The sequence below is a fragment of the Erythrolamprus reginae genome, chromosome 2, assembly GCF_031021105.1.
Source record: "Erythrolamprus reginae isolate rEryReg1 chromosome 2, rEryReg1.hap1, whole genome shotgun sequence".
Lineage (NCBI taxonomy): Eukaryota > Metazoa > Chordata > Lepidosauria > Squamata > Dipsadidae > Erythrolamprus > Erythrolamprus reginae.
In genome coordinates this window covers 83973295-83994881 of record NC_091951.1, presented here as the reverse complement: position 1 = coordinate 83994881, position 21587 = coordinate 83973295, and the positions used below count along the sequence as shown (strand labels likewise).

General features: G+C 38.8%; 1 protein-coding gene across 1 annotated transcript in view; it reads right to left on the bottom strand.

The window, feature by feature from the left end:
• Window positions 1-1051: 1051 nt before the first annotated feature.
• The window catches only part of PHF2 (PHD finger protein 2), a 155241-nt gene continuing 134705 nt past the window's right edge, over window positions 1052-21587 (bottom strand). Inside the window, exons 18-22 of the mRNA XM_070738534.1 lie at window positions 19521-19798; window positions 15774-15869; window positions 12906-13015; window positions 8516-8777; window positions 1052-4563 (exon numbers count right to left, since the gene is read on the bottom strand). Coding sequence (XP_070594635.1) covers window positions 4475-4563; window positions 8516-8777; window positions 12906-13015; window positions 15774-15869; window positions 19521-19798 — 835 coding nt within the window. The 3' untranslated portion in view covers window positions 1052-4474. The remainder of the gene's footprint in view (window positions 4564-8515; window positions 8778-12905; window positions 13016-15773; window positions 15870-19520; window positions 19799-21587) is intronic.

Sequence of the window (21587 nt, the reverse complement as noted above, 5' to 3'; positions counted from 1 at the left end):
ACATTTTATATTCTTTATGTACATTTTCATCTTTCCATATCTACACGAAAGATAGTCTGGCTGCTGTTAAGATATGTATAATTAAGCAGTATTTTGCTTTCATGTGTTGTCTTCTAATAATTCCCAGCAAGTATGTTTCCGGTTTTAATTCTACTTCTTAGAACTTGTGAAGCTTCCAGGAATTCCCAGGATTTGTTCTCAACATGCTGGTTCAGGAATTCTGAGAGTTAAAATCCACACATTTTAAAATTGACAAGGTTGAGAAACACCGCTCGAGAATTTTAATATTTTCCCAGTTAAAAGTTGGCTGGGCAAGCAATCCCTACTCTCCCTTGCATTGTTGATGTTATCCAGCCAGGTAATGACAGGTCTTCCAGAAACAATAAAGCCCAGAGAACACCAAGAAGCTAACTGTCCAACTCTTGAGCTGCATATATTCCTTACCATTGGAGCAAAGTAAAACGGCAGCAGTTGAAGCATGGCTGTTCTGAGCTAAGAATAAGGGCAGACCAACATAAGCAAAAACAGTGCTTGCAATATGAAATTAAAGTAAATAGGTCACTGGCTAAACAACACACAATAACACCAATAAGAACTAAAAGTCACTAGGATTATCCTTGTTCAGGGAGAAGAATGGCTTTTAAAAGATGCGAATTGACAATCTGTTATATGTTTCTTTATTGAAATTTTCTAGGACAGGAAAATTTTCATTTTCTGGGACCAGGATTTAACATCCATTTTATTAGGATGCCAATACTGAACTCAACCGATTGAGCAATATTGAGTTGAAGCTGAAGATGTGGCATATTTTTGGCAGGAAGCTATCTCTGAAAGCCACAAAGCATGGAATGCTCTTCAGCCTGTGGTCTGAGTCCTTCGGCATAGAAGTCAAATTAAATTTATTTATTTATTTTATTTATTTATTAGATTTGTATGCCGCCCCTCTCCGTAGACTCGGGAGGGGCGGCATACAAATTTATTTAATAAGTTAAATAAATCACCAATGGAGAACAACTTAAATGCAGTATATAAATAAACACACCAACACGAATTCTATACAAAACCTGAAATATTTTACTTTTAAAATTTTGATCTAAGTTTACTTAGATTTCATGGACTTGATACAAGAGCATTTGATATGAATTGGTAAATAAAACACTGTAATAGATAGCCACAATAAACTTTGTTAGAAATGTACATGTTGTGAAAATAATAATCATAAACATAAACATAATAATAATAATAATAAAACCAGCATGATGTCTGCGTTATATTATATAAATGCTTGACAATAACAGTATACTAGGGAAGCTTTAAAAAACTTGCTTAACTCTGGGGCCCTATTCAACCAACATTTTTGACGCCAAGAATTCAGACCCAGTCCCTCACCATAACTAGAAAGGTCAGTTAATAAGGCCTCAGTTGTTTTCTATAGCTGTTTTATTTTTTCCTCATGGACATCACATCCAGGTAATGTGTATATAAACAAAGCTCATAAGAAATGTACAAATATAAAAAGCTACAAACATTAATAAATTACATCATCACAAAACACAGAAACACTTCACAAGGTGCTAATAAAATAATTGTATCCCCTCATAATACAAGAATTGAGACAAGGAGCTGGTATTATAAAGTCGAAGATTCTTCTTCATATTGTATCTTAAATAGATAATTTTGTACTATTATTTGAATCTGTATAAGGCTGCACAAAGTTTTACTTGTTTTTCAGGCAATGCCAAAATTAAAAAAGGGAGAAAAAGGAATTAAATCGAGGACAAAAACAGAGTATCTCTTTCGGAGTCAAGAACCTAAAATACTCGGCAAAATACTCAGCAAAAAATCTGTATAAAGGTTAATGAACTATTCTATAGAAAGAAATGTCTAAAGATACTTTGCTCTTATAAAAAAGAAGGTACTTTAAAAAGCTATTTACAGGCTACATTCTATGAAAAAAATATGCTTTTAGACAAGTATCTATAATTGAAAATCTGGAATTGCCTGAGAAACAAATGCAACGCCTTAAGGCTACAATCCTGTACATAGTACTCTACATATGAGAGTAAGTTCTATGGAACACAACAGGTTTGATATCTGAGTAAACATGCATAGGATTGTGCTCTAAGTGTTTATATGCAGACAAGCTAGTTTAATGTAAAATATAATGCATTCTACACCAAACACTAAGAGAGTTCAGAAGCAACAAGTATCCAGTTAAACTGTTGATAAGTTTGGCTCTCATCTGGCCTGACCCTTAGGTGAGCACAGCCCTTGTTCCTTCAGACAAGCATATCTGAAAAGAAGTGCTTGGAGGGATGTGAATGTCAGAATACCTCTCTGATAGGGCTTGCACATTCTTGCTACTTCATTAAAGGACTTGTAACTGAGGTTTATATATAAACAGCTGATCTATTATATTACTAAATGGATTCATAAGCTCAAGAAGTTTGTGTGTATTCCTTTGTGGGGGAAATAACCTTGTTTGGGGCCCTTTTTTGTTCCTGATATGCAGCTCAAGGGTTTGGTCATAGATCAGAAAATAAGTGCTTAGGGTACCAGGACAAGAGCTTCTTTGCTAGATTTGTTTACACGATCCAGGGATTAATCCATGATCTAGGGAAATGGAGGTGAAAAAAAGAACCATTGTCTTCATCTGTTTCATCTCAAGATAACCTAAGTGATTTATGAGGTAAATCATCAGTCGTGAACTTAAGTGTGAACTGCTAGAGGGAGATTAAAAATCCCTTCAAAGAAATAAGGAAAGAGATTTGACTAGGGGTGCCATTTTATAAGATAGTAATAGCACTTAGACTTATATACGGCTTCACAATGTTTCAAAGGCGTCTCTAATGATGAGGATGATGTTATGCCTGCCACCCACTCATGTTTCACAAAGCAAACTGACACTTTGTCACTTTGCAGAACAAAGATCCTGGCAGCAGTATCTTGGGATGAACCTGGCATCTCTTTTCCTATATATTCTCCAATGTCACATGTTATCAGTGCATTATGATCAACCAAGCAGAAGCTACAATGCTGTCATCAATCTAAATGGTGGACTCTACCTTATTATGAAATTAAATTAATGGGGATATAATTTCAAAACAGCAATGCTAAATTTAAAAATATACGGGCATGGGGAAAGAAATACTTCCAGTTTCCATGTTCATGTAAACAATTTGTTAGGTAGATCAGGTGATAGAAAGAGAAACACCCCACCCCACCCCCATCAAATTCAGACTGGATGTAAACACATTAATCTGTTTACAAAAACACAGTGGCTCTATGCACACAATATGAGAAGCTAAAGCAAGCAATGACAGTTTAAAATGATGGTGCACGTAACCTACTAGCATATAGTAAAATTTATTTGATTTTGCTTTAGCTTCTGTAGGCTGTAAACATATTATATAAGTACAGTCAAGAATCAGTGTTCTCAGACTTTGATTTTGAGGTACCAATTCATTTATAATGTTTTACTCAATTACACATAATTGTGAGAGTTTAGCAGGGAGAGAAGATCTTCTGATCTTTAATTCCTATCATTAATTGATATTCAATTATGAGATCAAAGACATTGAGCATGGAAAACATACCATGGGACCAAAGTTAAAACAATATATATATATAAGTAACAGTGGGAGTGCTAAAAATTTATCAATGAAAAGAGATGCAAACCAACACCAACCAAAGCTAATTAAAAAACCCTTTTGATGTCCAAGGAACTGCATCAGTTCATCAATTATCTATATCCAAATCATTATCCAATTAAATTGGCTTCGTAATCCATAATGTTTTTTTAAATCATCTTGCATTGCACATAAAATAAATTAAGTCATCCATAGTTCTCAATGTCTGGTTATAGGGAAAGTTTTAGCAGTGCTGAAGTGCAATTTTAACTTCTCTTCTGAATAAAACATATTTATCATGAACCAGATAAAGAAAACTAGATTATTTCTTTATGCACATTGTTTCATGCCTGTATTGTATCTCAAATAGTCATGGTATAATTTCCCCCCCTGTCTACAAGTCAATGTGAGAAACTTTTTTTAAAAAAACTCTGCCTTTTAACCAGATACCTCTTTAAAATTGATTCAACTTTGATAAAAGAAGCATAATTGAAATGAATGTGCATACGATAAAACAACGGCTTTTTCCTCACTTATAAACAAGTTAAAGGGATACTTTCCTAAAACTGGAATGATCCTCAGTGTCTTGGAGTATTAACTTTTTGCGAACTAGTCACTCTCAGCAATTTGAGAAAGGACATCTATATTAAAAAATATTTATAGCAGTATCTGTACAGGTTTTAACTGCCGAAAGTTAAAAAGAATTTATTAAAGTGGTGGCAAAAAGTTAACTGGTATTGTCCCTAAGATGTTGCACAATACTACTGGAGTCCTTCAAGAGTTGAAGAGCTAGCGTGACAACTCAGGAAATGCTGAGCTTTGATAGTCCCAATTATGACCGGATTTTAAAGGAGAAGTTTCCCATTCCGATGAATTTTCAAAATCTTCCCAAGCCTTTGTTTAGCTGTAGCCATGCCCTTTTTTGTACGTTTCCCTGGAAGTAATAGAAGAGAGACATGGTAAGGCAGAAAACAATAGCAGAAAACCCTAGAAATTAAAGACCATAAAGGATGAAACAAATGCAACTGAAAATTGATTTAGTTTAGTTTAGTTTAGTTTAGTTTAATTGGATTTGTATGCCACCCGTCTTTGAGGACTCGGGGCGGCTCACAGCATATATAAGAGACATAATAATGCAATTGATCCAATTAATATAATTAAAAATCTTTAAAAATTCTAACTCAAAACATTCATTAACATTCACTCAATAAATCACACTAAAAACATAACATATTATGTTATACAGTATTATAAAATATTCAACTGCATTTCTCTTCAACACAAAAGCATTTAATATGCAATATCCAGTTAAATACTTTAAGCATCTCTGAGTCTATGGAGAAGGGCGGCGCAGAAATCCAAATAATAAATAACAATAAAATAATAATAATCTCTACCAGCCCGATAAGGCTCAGGATGAAGAGAAGAGTTTGTTTACACCTAAGCAATTCAAAATTGAAGTGATATTTTCATCTGATCATCCCCAAATGCTCTATTTTACCGCATGACTCTATGCCTTGGATTAAGCAGCACATACAGTACATCATTAAATCACTGCATACATCATTAAATTACTGCAACTCTAACTAATTTTTGCAAGTTCAAATGATCTATCAGAAATGACACACCACAGAAGGAACTGTATCGTTTTCTACACTAAAGTGTAGTCAGTGAAGGGCTACCAATTTTTTTACTACTACACTGTGGGCGTGGCTTATGCAGGACGCCCTGCTTTTTCTTTCAACATTGGATGCTCTGGGGTGGAGCTCCATTCTCGCTACCCCACTGTGTTCCCCCCCCCGTCCAGATAGCAGCCCACCCCTGAGTGTAGTAGACTTGTTTTCATCTGTTGAAAAAAAGCTTCTTAGTTATTCCATTTTATCCTAAATTATTTTATGAAACTGATACATGAAAGCTGGTACTTTTAGATTAGTGCTTAGATTTTATAACAAGTAGTAAATGCTATTATCTTCAATGTGTTTGAGTTTTTAAAAGTAGTCTCTATGTGACCTCTCCTGCATCCCCCCTTCATTGCTGCTTCTTGAATTAGAAAGGTTACAATTTTTTCTATCTTGGAACCTATTTCCTAAATTTTTCTATGGATAATCTGTTATACATTGTTTTCTCCAATCATGCCACTCTCATAATAAAACAAATACCCTATATGTGCCAATATACTGGATGGTCAATTCAAGTTATAAAAACAATTACTTTCAGATAAAAATGTGTACAAATATTTTATCTGAACAACTACAACAAAATCTCTGGGTTATGTTAATAAGCTGTCAGTGACTTGTAAAACCAAATATTGACTTCACATCGATTTTTCAGGTTGACTAAGAAATACGGAGATTATTCATGTTTTATGTTACTCAAAATCCATATGTATGCAATCATACTATTGAAAATACAGTGATACCTTGTCTTACAAACTTAATTGGTTCCGGGACAAGGTTCTTAAGGTGAAAAGTTTGTAAGATGAAACAATGTTTCCCATAGGAATCAATGGAAAAGAGATTAATGCATGCAAGCCCAAAATTCACCCCTTTTGCCAGCCGAAGCGCCCGTTTTTGCGCTTTTGGGATTCCCCTGAGGCTCCCCTCCATGGGATACCCCACCTCCAGATTTCTGTGTTTTTGCGATGCTGCAGGGGAATCCCAGCATTGCAAAAACAAGCGCTTCGCTGGCAAAAGAAGTCCGGAGATGGGGTTTCCCAGCGAAGGGAGCATCAGTGAAATCGCAGCATCGCAAAAACACCGAAGTCTTCAAAACACTTCCGTTGCCAGCGAAGCGCCCATTTTTGTGCTGCTGGGATTCCCCTGCAGCATCACAAAAACACGGAAGTCCGGAGGTGGGGTTTCCCATGGAGGGGAGCCTCAGGGGAATCCCAGCAGCGCAAAAACGGGCGCTTCGCTGGCAACAGAAGTCCAGAGGCGGGGCATCCCAGCGGCAGCGGTGGGTTTGTAAGGTGAAAATAGTTTGGAAGAAGAGGCAAAAAAATCTTAAACCCCGGGTTTGTATCTCGAAAAGTTTGTATGATGAGGCGTTTGTAAAACGAGGTATCACTGTACACTAAAGTCTTCTCCAAACTAATGCCATCAAATATATTTGAACAACAGTTCTCAGAATTCCTAGTCAAAGGGGAAAAAAACAGAAAAGGAAGCATTTGATTATTAAGAATAAACGAAAGATGGATTCAAACTAAATTTCTCAGGTACTGTAGCAGTACCGGGTTGAACCAAAGGCTTTTTCAAAGGTTGCGAGGATAAAGAATCAGGTATTAACCAAAGCCCCATTTTTTAAAAATGTAAAATCCAGTTGTTACTCATCTAGTTCTTCAGAAGTGTTCCACATCTGTTCACCTTTCCAAACATATATGAATAAATGTCTGGAATATTTACAGCACCAGGAAAGAAAAACAAAACGGATCTTGTGGAAGCCATCTGTTCATCTCTTTTCAGCTGAAATATCCATATGATTCCAAAGAACAAGATGCTTCTAGTTTATACTACCTGTATGGGGTTTTTTTAGCATATTTCTTTACTGAGAGTAAAGAGATTTGCCAAATACTATATGTATAATTGTTGGACAGCAGCTAAATGTTCTGAGAACTATATTTAAAGTTTATATACTTTGATTTTGGTTATACTTTAAAACAGGGGTCCCCAACCCTGTGGGTCATGGCCCATTATCAGACCGTGGTCTATTTGGAATTGGGCTACATGAGTGGCTGGTGGAACAAATGCAACTTGCGCAAGCAGCAGACCAGCAATCATTTACGTACATGATTTCGTATGTGTTTCGTTCTGCCACCTAGGCAAGTTGAGCTGCGTGCTCATGCACCAGCCCATTGCTCACAAAAGGGCTGCATGCATGTACGTCAACCTGCCACTCATGTGGTCAAGTTCCTTCCTCCCCCAGCTGCGTCACCAAGCTGCAAAAGTTGGAGGTGTTGCCTTAACAGATCCTCACATTTTATAAATCTGATTGAATGAATGCCTAACAAAAGAAAAGGTGAAATCTTTCAAGATTCTCCCTTAGACTGATCAGAAATGCATTCATTTTAATAAATTCAGATTAGTAGTGAACTTCAAAAAAAATTGCAAAACTATGGTGGAACATTTAGAAACGTAGCTGAATTTGAAAAGCTTGTAACCCAAAATTCAGAACACTGAGTAAAATATTATGGAAATGTGTCTCAAAAATTAAACATGTCAAAGATTGTATAATTAGATTCATAAGCTAAGCATGACAATTAATATATAACAATGAGAATACACCTGAGATATAAATACTATTTATTATGAATATTACAAATGTCTATGGAGATTCTCAGTCATCCAGGTCATGATTGTCTCAAGGCTGCTTTTTCAATATGAATATTACATTTTTTTAAAATGGAGAGCTTGGATAAAATAGAAAACTCACTGTTAATTATTTATTCTGATAACTTTATTATACCGCTTGTGTCCATTAATTACTGAATATGGATTTCCTACTAACAATGGTTTGTAAGGGCTTCATTGATAGAAAATCATATTTATATGCAGCATTAATCCAACGCAACTTTGAAAGTTATTCCATTTGATGTTGCTTGTAAATCTCTTCCATTTTTTTCTTTTTTCTTGCTCATGCTTTCGAGTTAAAAGAAAATAAATAAAATAAAATAGGATAATAATGAAAGACGAGTTGAGATCTGTAAGTTCGTCCAGAGTTATCCTATGTTAAGATGGGTGGCCAATAAACTTTATTAAAAGGTAAATAATAAACAAACAAACAAACACATACATAAATGAATAAATAAATAATTTTGAGCCTCACCCTAAAAAACTTTGATTGGCTGATCAAATCTTACACCATTCTTGAGACAAATCTATGGAAAGTACCTTTGGCAGCTGCATTATTCTGTGATGATGATGAGGCTCTCCGTTGTGTGAGGAAAACTCCTGGGGCCAAGGGCTGAGGGCCCCTGTTTATTTGGGCCACCCCAAGTGTGCTGGCACCAGCCGTGTACTCATGGTCTGCTAAACTACTGCTATGGCACTCCAGCCGAGGTTCAGGAGAGCTGCCTTCCTGAGGGATTTTATTGGCATTGTTGGGAGATAGTTTCTTTTTGGTATTCTTTTTCTTCTTGCCCTTTTGCTCCTCCTTTCACAGGATGAGAGAAGGGGAGGGGGAGAGAGAAATAACAGTCATTAGCTTTCAAAAGTGATAAAGGTACCTGTCCTGAGGTAGGAGAAGAGCAGGCAGAGCTAAACAAATCATTAGCCTAGAGCCATGATGGCAAATCTATGGCACAGGTAGCATGCGGAGCCATATCTGAGGACACGCAAAGCATTGCCCTATATGCATGTGCACACTGGATAGCTGATTTTTGGTGTTCCAGTAATGGACAGCCAAAATTTTTACTGCCACACTGTGGGTGTGGCTTATTTTGTAGGTGTGGCTTGGTGGTCATGTGACTGGGTAGGAGTGGCTTGCCAGCCATGTGACCAGATGGGAGTGGCTTGAACGATCATCATCGTTCAAGTGAACAGTTAAGTCCTCGACTTACAACCTCACCAGTGTCTCTCTCTGGGGTGACAATTTGCTTCTGTTTCCTGTGCTCTCCTTCCTGGGTCACCCCCTGCCTCAGGCTAGGTAGATAGGCTAGGCTGTTGAGAAAAGAGGGGGAAGGAAATGGGCCCCCTTCAACTCCTGCTGGTGCTGGTCTCCCTGCCGCTTTCCGAGGAGGAGGAAGAGGATGGGAGGGGGAATAGTCAGCTGTAGCTAGGCACACAGCTTCATTTCTGCCGGTGGAACTGTGTTCCACCCCGTCCTGCCTGCTGGAAGCCATTTTCACCCCCCTAGGCATCAGGAAAGCCTCCTACTGATAGGTCTTGTTGGGCCTCTTTTTCACTATCCACAGGCTCCAAAGGCTTTCCGGAAGCCTTGGGAGGACAAAAAAAACGGCCCAACAGTTCTACTGGAATCCGGAGGCTTCAGTGAGGTCTGCGCGCATGCATGGGGGAGGGCATTGTATTATGGATGTGGGCATGCATGTGCATGCTATCATGCAGCACACCCTTTTGACACCCGAACAAAAAAAGCCATCACTGGCCTAGAGTCATTACATTCCCATAAACTATAAGTCCAAACTCTCTTGAATTCTGTTGAGCCTTATCTAATGCCAATTTAATGCTGAATTTTAGTCGACTAGATTCTTGGGTATAGGCTTAAGCAGTAAATCTTCTGAACTGCAAAGTAAAATATGACACCAATTCTTTGCACCTGACACCTACTCAAAAAACGTATGCAAGAAAAGTGATGAGCACTGAGATAAATGCAGGCTAAGAGGTATTATGGAAGATTTTTTTAAAAATACACAAGGACCTGATTTTCTAATCTCACACCAAATTGATTTTCCAGAACCATTCATGGGAGTTGATCCTAAAATGTTCCACTGATATTTGGCTGTTGTATAACTTTTTCCATTAATTGTTTGTATTGTACCTCTGTTAAGAATTTTAAGGTTGCTGAAAATATATTAATAATTAGAAATGTTTTATACTGTTCAGAAATCATGTGATTCCTTTGTGATGCACTGACAAAATATTAAGAAATGAAATGCAGTATTTAGCTTTTAGATGTCATGCATATTATCAAATATCTTGCTAGACAGCCATTACACTTTTTAAACAAACAAACCAAAACCAGGAAGCCATGGACTTCATTGAGAAATGATGTGAAATAATATCACCCACAAAAAAGTGTAGAATTGATTTCTGAAAAGATATCACCTTTACTCTCCACAAATCCTCAATGCAGATTAATTACAGAAACTGATTCAGCAGGAAAAAAAGAAGATAGTCTACTTGTCTTTGGGGGGGGGGGGAAATCATCTTTGAGGCTAAGGTTTGCAGCAATCTGAAAGCTTACTTTGAAGGATATTTGGAACTGGAAACGGTGCAAAAAAGAGCAACAAGAATGATCAAGGAATTGGAGCACCTCCCTTATTAAACTAGGTTGCAATGCCTTGGTCTCTTCAGCCTTGAAAGACGGTGTTTAAAGGGAGACTTGATTGAAGTGTATAAAAGCATGCATGGGTTGGAAAAGGTGGATAGAGAAAAATTCTTTTCTCTATCACAAAATGCTAGGATGAGAGGGCATTCCCTAAAGCTCGCAGGTAAGAAAGTGAGGACAAATAAAGGGAAATATTTCTTCACCCAGAGGGTCATTGGTTTATGGAATTCACTTCCAGAAGACATCATGACAGCTGTCAGCCTGGATAGTTTCAAGGCAGGATTAGATAGATTCATGGATGCCAAGTATATCGATGGTTATTGAAACAGATGTCCAAGTGCCGCCTCTATGTTGGTTGAGGCAGGCAGGATTCCCTTGGGTACCATTTGTTGGGGGTCAAAGGAAAGGGAGGGTTTTGCCTTCTCTTTCTGCTCAAGATCCTTATATACAATTGGTGGGCCACTGTGTGACAAAGAATGCTGGGCTTGATGGGCTTTGGCCTGATTCAGCATGGCTCTTCTTATGTTATTATGTTCTACTTTACATTATTTATTATTTATTTATTTATTATTAATTGGGTTTGTATGCTGCCTCTCTCCTGCCGCCCCTGTATGTAGTCCTCTAATAGGTGCATTAGAACAATGCCTTGTGATGGGTTGGCATGTTTACCTGAACTGGACTGAAGACAATTCAAAAGGATACTTCTAGGGTGGCCACCTGGAGAGCAAATACAGTGGTACCTCTACCTAAGAACGCCTCTACTTTTCTAGATAAGAACCCGGGTGTTCAAGATTTTTTTGCCTCTTTTCAGGAACCATTTTCCACTTACAAACCCGAGCCTCCAAAACTGTAACCGGAAAAGGGGGTGAGAAGCCTCCGTGGGACCTCTCTAGGAATCTCCTGGGAGGAAAAAGAGCCGGAAAAGGCAGGGAGAAGCCTATGTGGGGCCTCTCTAGGAATCTCCTGGGAAGAAACAGGGCAGAAAAGGTGGGGAGAAGCCTCCATGGGTCCTCTCTAGGAATCTCCTGCGAGGAAACAGGGCCTCCAACGTCCCTATGGTTTCCCCAATTACACACATTATTTGCTTTTACATTGATTCCTATGGGGAAAATTGCTTCTTCTTACAAACTTTTTTACTTAAGAACTTGGTCATGGAATGAATTAAGTTCATAAGTAGAGGTACCACTATATGAGCAGTGAGCTGCCTCATTGGTGTTGTGGCCCGCCAGCAGCATGTGCAGCTGATAGCAGATCCCATTCAAGAGGAGACTGACTTAGTGAGGCACCAGTGGCCTGTGCAGCCGGTACCCAAGTTGGACAGTGGGGAGGAAGGCAAGGACTCGGTGCCAGAGGCAGAGGTTCAGCCAGGGCCTTCGGATCCTCCCGCACCTGATAGCTGTGATGAGGAAGAAGAGGCTTCTCTTCTTGATGCAAGAGCCCACAGAGCTCTCAAGAGATAGGAATGGTTACTCCACAGGAGGCCTCATCAGGAGTAAGCCTGGGGGCTAATTGGCCACTCCCCTAGTCTGCTTAAGAACAACAGAGGCAGGGAACAACAGTTTTGTCTAGTGTATCTATCTTTTGAGTGTCTTGTGAATCCCTGTTTCTCTGCTTGAGATTTCTTATCATGGAAGACTCCTGGTTATTTTGCCAAGCCTTTGGAAAATGTGTGAGATAGAAAGAACTAATTGCTTTGAGTTAAGACAGTTTGAACTTACATAAGCTGTTAATGAAGGTTAATTAGCAGCTGACCTTTTGCAAGAAGTGATTGCTTTTTTATTTGTGTGTGTGTCTCCACTGCTAAGCTAGTTATTAGCAGTGATTCATTGATTAAAATAAGTTTGTTCAAAAGATGTGCTTGTTACGTTCGTAACTGGGGGCAGAGCAATTGGAGAAGCAGTGAATAGAGGAACTGTGCAGAGAAAAGGAAGGCCAAATGGTAAGGCGAGTAGCAGATCAGGGGCTACCTTCAGGTATCTGCATTACCCTTTAAGGGGTGAAATCAATATCAGTTCCAAAAAGTCCTTCCACTTGAAAGACTAACATGGCATTCCAAGCAGAGTTCTCAAAATGATTTAGAGAGACAACGTTTAGCATTGGCTAGTTCTCCATATAATTCTGAGGATTGTGGAATGGAATAATTCTTCAGACCCAAAGCAGCCCCTCCTTTGATAAATCTTCTCATTAGTCATTTGTTCATGGAAAAACAATGTCCCATGAAATGTTTTTAAAAAGAAACATTTTGGGATAGTGATTATTATTTGGAAAACTTACCTGCTGAGATAATTTGGCAGCAGCTGCCGCCAGGCCAGTTTCAATAGAAGCAACTCTTGTACCTTCTCGGACTGGTCTGTCCTGCCGTGGTACTGATGGACCAACTCTTGCTAAATGCAGAAGAAAAAATAAACAGTAAAGCTAACAGGTAACGAAGTGCATATACAATTCTAATACCTTGCTAATGACAGGAATCAGTGTTCCCTCTAATTTTTGGGGGGGGTTGGGCGGAAAAGTATAGTGTCTGAGCGGCAGTCCCTTCGGGACTGGACGGCACAGAAATAATAAATAAACAAACAAACAAACAAACAAACAAACAAACAAACAAAAAACCCACCCTGTTTTGCCTCAGAGAATTTCAAAATAAAATACTGTACTGTGTGTCTATAACAGTGAGCTCATAATAGGGCAACTCTATCAATATCAAAATGCCACTTAAATAGTTGAGCTAGTTTCAAACTAGATTTTGATTTTCTTTCTCTCTTCCTTACTCCCATTCTTTTTCTTTCTCTTTTCCTTCCTCTCTTTTTTCTATCTGTTTCTCTCTCTTCCTCTCTTCCTCTCTTCCTCTCTCTCTCCTTCCCTCTCACTCTTTCCCTCTCGGCTTCTGGGCAGGTTTGGAAAACTCTGAGTTGATGATGATTTTTAAGTGAGCGATTGCTCACTGCTCAGCTTAGAGGGAACTATGACAGGAATACAACTATTTCAGGCACTACAAAGAAACAAATACAAACCCTGTAATATAAAAAATAAATCCTTAGCCCTGTGGTTAGAACAGTGGTTAGAATGCAGTGTTGCAAGCTAACTGTGTCCACAATCTAGAGTTTGATCCTGATGGTTTGAGTTTGATCTCCCATCCTTCCATGGCTGGTAAAATGAGGACTCAGATTGTTGGGAGAAATAGGCTGATTCTATAAACCACTTAAAGAGGGCTATAAAGCACTGTGGGGCAATATATACTGCTCAAAAAAATAAAGGGAACACTCAAATAACCCATCCTAGATCTGAATGAATGAAATATTCTCATTGAATACTTGGAGTTATATTCTGTTGTTTAAGTGTTCCCTTTATTTTTTTGAGCAGTGTGTATATAAATCTAAGTGCTAGTGCTATTCCTAAAAATACTCTGGCTGGACTCTCATATACTGTACTGTTAAACCTAGATTAAGTAAACATATTTCTATGAGCATATTATTAACTTCTTTGTAATTAAAACAAACCTTACCATGATTCCCACAATTTTTCTCCCAATCCAACCCTCCGCCCCATCAGGAAAGGGAATTAGTTGGGTCCTGAGTACAATATTGATCCTCGGCGTTTCAAAGAATTTTGCAATATTTGTGCCCAAAACCTCTCAGAATATTCAAATAATAATAATAATGTAAGTGAAGTGCTATTGTAGGATTCATGCACAAAATATAAAATTGGTTTGAGAAGATCTTAATTATATCCAGAAAACTTTGTAGAATTTCTTCAAGAATACAGTGATCCCTCGATTAGCACGGTCTCGATTAGTGCGAAATGCTACAACACGGTTTTTCAAAAAATATTAATTAAAAAATACTCCACGGTTTTTTTGCTATACCACGGTTTTTCCCACCCGATGACGTCATACGTCATCACCAAGAGTCACTTCTCTGTCTCTTTCTCTTTCTTTCCTGTCATTCTCTGCTTCAATCATTTTCTCATTTCTCTTTTTTTCTCACCTTTTTTCTATCATTTCTCTCTCTCTTTCTCTCCCTGTTGCCGGCGTGGTATATGAGAGAGAAAGAGAGAGGCAGAGGTCGGGCGCATTACCGGGAGGTGGAGGCGGCGTGGGGACGCTGGGTGCCGGGGACACCGAGGAGGGGGTGGACGTGGCCTCTCAGCTGCAGAGCCGAACAAGGGCGGAGGCAACGGCGGAGTCCGGCGCTGGGGCCATGCGGGGCCGCTCATCCAGGGGGGCGTGGACTGGCAAGTCGCCCTCCTTTCTCTCTCTTTCTCTCTCTTATACCACACCGGTAACAGGGAGAGAAAGAGAGAGAGCGGAGGGCACCTTGCCGGTCCACGCCCCCCTAGATGAGCGGCTCCGCATGGCCCCAGCGCCGCCCAGGCAAAGGGGAAACCCCAAGATCGCTTGCCGCTTGCCGCTTGCCGTATTGCAGCGAAGGAGGCGAAGCAAGGCTCCAAGCTGCAATACGGCAAGCGGCAAGCGATCTTGGGGTTTCCCCTTTGCCTGGGCGGCGGGAAGACCAAGGGAAGGTTCCTTCAGCCGCCCAACACCTGATCCGTTCCGCAGCGCGGCAGCAGCGAGGAGCCGAAGATGGGGTTTCCCCTTTGCCTGGGCAACGGGGAAACCCCATCTTTGGCTCCTCGCTGCTTCCGCGCTGCGGAGCAGATCAGCTGTTGGGCGGCCGAAGGAACCTTCCCTTGGTCTTCCCCGCCGCCCACACGCAAACTCCACCATCTGCGCATGTGCGGCCATGAAAAAAATGGCGCGCATGCGCAGATGGTGTTTTTACTTCCGCACCACTATAACGCGGAAATCGATTAGCGCGGGAGGTCTTGGAACGTAACCCCCGCGCTAATCGAGGGATCACTGTACTATGGTTTTGATCTCCAAAGTCCAATCCTTAAAATAATCATGATGTGCACTTCCCTTATCTCAATCTTTGTCTTTTGTAATATGAAAAGGTAGCATTAATAAATTAAATTGTAATATTAAAATAAAACAGACGATATTAACAGGCAAGCTACTCAGAGCAAGATATTTACTGTATTAAAATGTATTTAATTATAGTTCAATGTATGCCATATACATATATTGCTGAAATCTATCATGATTTTTTCTTCTGTATGAGTTTGCATTTAAAATATTAAAAATATTACCTGTGGGGCTATATGGTGCATCATCAGAACTTTTCCTCTTTTTTGATCGAGATTTGAACACTGGATTATCTTCATCTGATTCAAGGGAGGGATAAACTAAATCATGAAAAAGAAATAAAATTATGAGTCTAGTATGGGTTTAAAAAAAATATTGTGCTTGTAGAAAATGGACCAATGGACCAAAATGGACCAAACTCATCTCATAAAACAATTTGGTTGCATAACATAGACTTTGCCTTTCTCATGCTATGAACCTGAAGCAGCCACAGATTTAGCTACTGGCAAAGTGAAGCTTTTTCCTGCTTCTTGTATGTTTTGTAGCTGGCTGGTCTCCTAAATTGGGAAAACAGTAGAATAAGACTACTCAGATAATTACACAGGATGAAACAAAGTTCAGTAGAAAGGAGATAGAGGCCAGTGTGAGTTATGTTCAAAAACGTTTTCAAAAATATTTTTTGCTGAATTTAAAAAAAAAGTTAAACTGTCTCTTATAAAATGTTATTCATAGTCACAAATATCTAAGTGGACCACAATACTACATGCTTAAAAAGAAAAACAAAAAGCATCGTTTTCATTACAAGGGCAAAAACTTTAATCTTACTGCACATTGCCCCAATACATGAGTGTATGTGTATGCGTGTGAGAGAGGCAGGGAATTAAATGAAGAACGAACGAACGAATGAATCAATGAATCAATGAATTTAGGACTACAATTAGGACTGGCAGTTTGCCGTCTCCATTGGTTTTGTTTATCAGAAACTGGATGAAATTGATTGTAAATGGTGGTCATTATAATCTTGGGATGCTGCAACCATCATAAATGTAAGCTGGTTGCTAAGTACCCAATCATGATCAAATGACCATCGGGAGATTGAAACAATTATAAGTGCATGGATTGGTCGTAAGTCACTTTCTTTAGTTGCATTGTTAACTTCAAATGGTCCCTAAATGAATGACGTTTAAGATTACCTATGTGTGTGTAGGTGTGTATAAGTGTGTGTATGTATGTGTGTTTTATATGTAGCCTTTGCTTATTGATTGCCTTGTTTAGAAACTATCTGAAGTTATATCAGTGTTAAAAAAAAACACTTTTGCAACCAATCCTTGTATTTTATGATCATCACAGTGTCCCTTGGTCATGTGATTTGGGAACTTGTCAACGTATATCCATTTATGACCATGTTGATCATTTGAATGTTTTCCAACCACTTGATGACAAGCAGCATTAATGATTTACAAATGTGGCAACTCACTTAATGACCACATGGGAAGTTACTTTGTAAGTCTGTCATGGTCATGTAATTTTTCTACTTTGCAACTAAGGTACTTAGCAACAGAATTGCTGGTTTCAGTTGTGGTTGCTAAGTGAGGCCTCTCTCTCTCTCTCTCTCTCTCTCTCTCTCTCTCTCTCTCTCTCTCTCTCTCTCTCTCTCCAAGTTAACCAAATAACCTATCTAAAATGGAGACTGTTTTCATTTCTTCTGTTAGGCCAATAATGTTTATACACCAGAAGTAATTGCATCAGTTTAACCGCTGAATGAAAATGTGCTGACCAGATGTGGCACTAATGGAATGTTGGTGGACTAACCATCTTACAACAAAGCAAACCTATTAAGTGGTAGCATAAATACATAATTAGCAAGAATGTTGATCTCCCCAGAACAAACTTCTCTTCTTTCAGGATGTCACATTTAGAACGTGTCTCTACATTACACTTTTGCTGGGTTTTAAAGTTAATTGAGTTGTCTTCAGGTAATGTAATTTTAACATCTGTTTATGTTTTGTCAAATCTGTATAATGAAGAATCACCTTTTCATTTAATGTCAGAGAATTTCAATATGTACCGGTATATATTCATCGCATCAGATACTGAAAGCACAAATTACATCTTTTTAAAGAAGTTGTACCAAGGGCAGCTATTTTAATGCAATGTTATGCATGTTGTGCAACGTTGTGCATGTCCTTAATATCTATATATTTATTAAAAGCTAAATAATATTGTCTTTCTGCCTGCCTACCTGCCTGCCTAGCTAGCCAGCTATTTTATAGATAGTCAAAGTTTGTCACTTTTTTAGTTTATTTTTTTTCTGCTTTGAGTCAATCTTGATTCCTGGCAATAGCCTGAACTCTACAGTTTTCTTGACAGTATTTTCCGCTTGCTATGACCTCCTTCCTAACACTGAGAGAACGATTGGCCCAAAGCCACCCTACTATCTTCCATACCTAAAGGGAGGCTAAAATTCACAATGTTCCAGTTTCTAGACTGGTGCCTAAATCATTACATCAAACTGGTTCTCCTTCCATTGCTAAAGGTAAAGATGAAGATTTCCCCGGCCCATTTGTTTCTGACTCTATTAGGTGCTGCTCATTTCTGTTGGTTAAGACAGAAACAGATTGAGACAGATAGCACTGTCTGAAGATGTTTCAGTGGTCATGTGGCCAGTCTGATTTTAAGCCAAGGCATATACTGGTTATCTTTTCACCAAAGTGCTACCAATTTATCTATTTGTATTTGTATGTTTTCAAACACAGGAGGTGGGCAAGTAACAGGAGCTCCCCCTGTTGCACAATGTTCGGTCTTAAACTTGGGCTGTTAGCTTTCCAGTTGACAAGGTCAGTGTCCTTGAGCCCTCGCTCCCCACCTTCTACTATTACCATTCCATTAAAAATAAAATTATTCTATCTTCGATGAAACACTAATAAGTGCTTTGAATCACTCAATCATTAATTTTAAAAGGTAGAATACAGCTTTCTCTTTTTCTTCCCCTTACCCCAGAATTAAAACTGGGATGCTTTTAAAATTTGTAGAATTTAAAATAGAATAGACTGTTGATAGGATGATGAAGTGTAACACTGAGGTATCTGTCTACACATTTCTAGGCTGGGATTTTATGGTTGATAAGGGCAATAACTTTCTTGAATAAAAAACTTGGGAAAACAAATGTTATTTTGCATAGCTAAGCTAAAGTGATGGTTCTCAACTTATCCGGAATTTGCTTTAATCAACATAAAAGGAAAGATTTTATGCCAAGGCATCCGAAATTATCCTTACACATAGGAACATAAGGAAAAAAATAATTTACATTTTTGGCCAATGTTGAAACAGGGTACAACATATGAAGTCCTGGGTTGAACAGCTTTATTACAGTATTCTAGTGAGAAAGCTATACAGAATTAGCCTGGTACTTACATAATTCTCTACAATTTTGCTACCAAATTAAGGGAGAAGATAAGCATGTGAACTATATGCAGATCTTACTTACACCTTGGAGCTGATATTCAGTTTCCTTCAATCAGCCAGTGGTGGGTTACTCTCGGTTTTTCCCGGTTCTGTGAACCGGTAGTGATAGCGGTGGGAGACTCTGCCCACCCACCTGGGAGGCTTCTGCACATGTGTAGAAGCGCAAGCACGATCCAGTAGCAACAGATTTTAGAACCAACTACTGCAATCAACTCATGTATCATGAGCCTCAACACACCTTCACACATAAGTTTTTGTTACTCTTACTTTGAAATTTTGAAATCTCTCAGCTGAAAAATTTGGAGCAAACTCCCCCTAGGTCACAAAGAGAAAGCATTTGATGTTCACTTTGTATCAGCTGTGCAGGTTAGACCACCCAGAAACATTTGGGCCTCTGCTTCAGGAACTTTGACAAAAAATCAGGGTGCTACTCTTTTCCGACTCAGAAATTTCACTGCCTTTCTATGTTCACTATCCAGGGGAGACCTTAAATAGTATTTTCATACCATAATCAGAATCTTTAAAACAGGCATCTAAATGGTCCTGGTCTTCATCATAATCTTCAATATCAATATTATTTTTTGCAGTCTTTTTCAACAATCGTTTGCCTGCATTTTTGCTATTGCTACTTCCAGATTTTTTGGAGTTGGTGGCAGAGATGGAATTATTCTTTGCTTGATTGGCGCCCCATGAAGGCTGTAGGCAAGAGTCTGAAGCCTGGAGATTTGCCATTGATAACATTCCTTGGATAGCTTCCTGTGTGCTGGGAGATGCAGGAGGTTGACTAAAAGAGAAGGAAAAGGGAAAAGAAAAACCTTTCAAATTAAAGCAAGTATGGGAGCTAATTGAATAAATGTATAATGTTATAAATTGCATCTTATGTCATCCATTGTAATATGTGTGGCTTTTTTCCACAAACAGGTCAATCCCACATAGCTAAATGTGTAGGACAAAATTGGACATTGTTGAGAGAAACATACAGAAACCAACAGAAGGGGAATTTCAGAAGCACATTTGAAATGTGACAGTACTTTCACTTCCCACCTGAATTATAATAACTTTCAACATTTCTTTCTTCAAGGAAAAGATAAAATTGTTCCCTGTTGTTCTGCTGAAAGAAACAGTTTTATCAATTGAATGTTTTAATTGGATCCACCCATTATATTTAAATACAAAAGACCAAGGGACAATTGTCATGAACATTCTAGCATGGATGTTCAATGTTACACTGCATTGCTAAATTAGGAATGGTGGGTGGTTCTTTTCAATTGATTCAAATGCAATTGTATTTTTTTTCTTACAAGGTAAGTTGTTAAAAGAGATAAAATAGGTGGCAAACAATCCCAGAGAGAAGCACATATTTCTCTCCTTCTAATCTCTCCTGTTTTAGTTGGTTGTAATTGTTGTTTTGCTCTTTTTTCAATAACAATGGGCTTTATCAGTTTACTCAATTTACAAATCAGGGGAAAGCATAACAAAAAATCTAAATACTTCCAATTAGATTTTTCAAGTGAGAAACACTGCAAGGAAATAGAAATTTGCAGTATTTGAAAGCAAAACAAGGCAAGAGGTGAAAATACAAGAAAAATCCATTCTAGAACTGTCTGGGACATGATCAGATCTGCAATGTAGAATCTATGGATCACTTGCAGATGACAGTATAATTCTAGAGTTTACTCTGACAGCTTGTTTACAGTTCCACGCTGCAGTGTTGCTGATTCCACAGGGATCTGCCTGAGTGAAGGAAACATTTTCTCTGACTTCATCATAAGAACCATCAACCAAATATGCAACAGAAAACTTGATAAGCATGGAATGTTTTAAAACAAAGTTCCTTGGACTGACTAAACCATAAGTGATTTGGCTACAATTGTGCAAGATACACTTGGGATGGGGGAAGAGAGAAAGGGTGGATGAAAATGATTCTATTATGCTTTGGTATTGTGAGACAGCTGTTGCCATAGAAAATGTTGGGGGTAGGGTGAAATTCAACTAAATATCCACATACATACATACCCTACAATTGTGATAGTGAACCTATGGCACATGGAGCCATATCTGAGTGCACACAAGGCATTGTCCTTTGTCAGCTAGAGCACACATAGCTAATTTTTGGCCTTGGGGAAGGCAGTTTTTGCTCACCCCAGGCTTCAGGAGGCTTTGGAATGTGAAAAACAGCCAAACAGTCAAAACGGAAGTCCCTTTTCCTGAACTTCCAGTTTGTCTGTTGGGCCATTTTTTGCTGTCTCCAGGCTTCAAGAGTCTGGAGGCTTCAGGAGGCAATGGGGTGGGGGGTGGGGAGTGTTCAGTGAAGGGCTACCAACATTTTTACTACCCCACTGTGGACGTGCTTTACATAGGACACCCTGCATTTTCTTTCAACATCTCCCATAACAGAATACGTAACTTTCAACAACTCCCGTAACAGAATACCGTACGAAACTAGACTTACAATCCTGGGCCTAGAAAGCTTAGAACTAAGACGCCTTAAACATGATCTAAGTATTGCCCACAAGATCATATGCTGCAACGTCCTGCCTGTCAACGACTACTTCAGCTTCAACCACAACAAC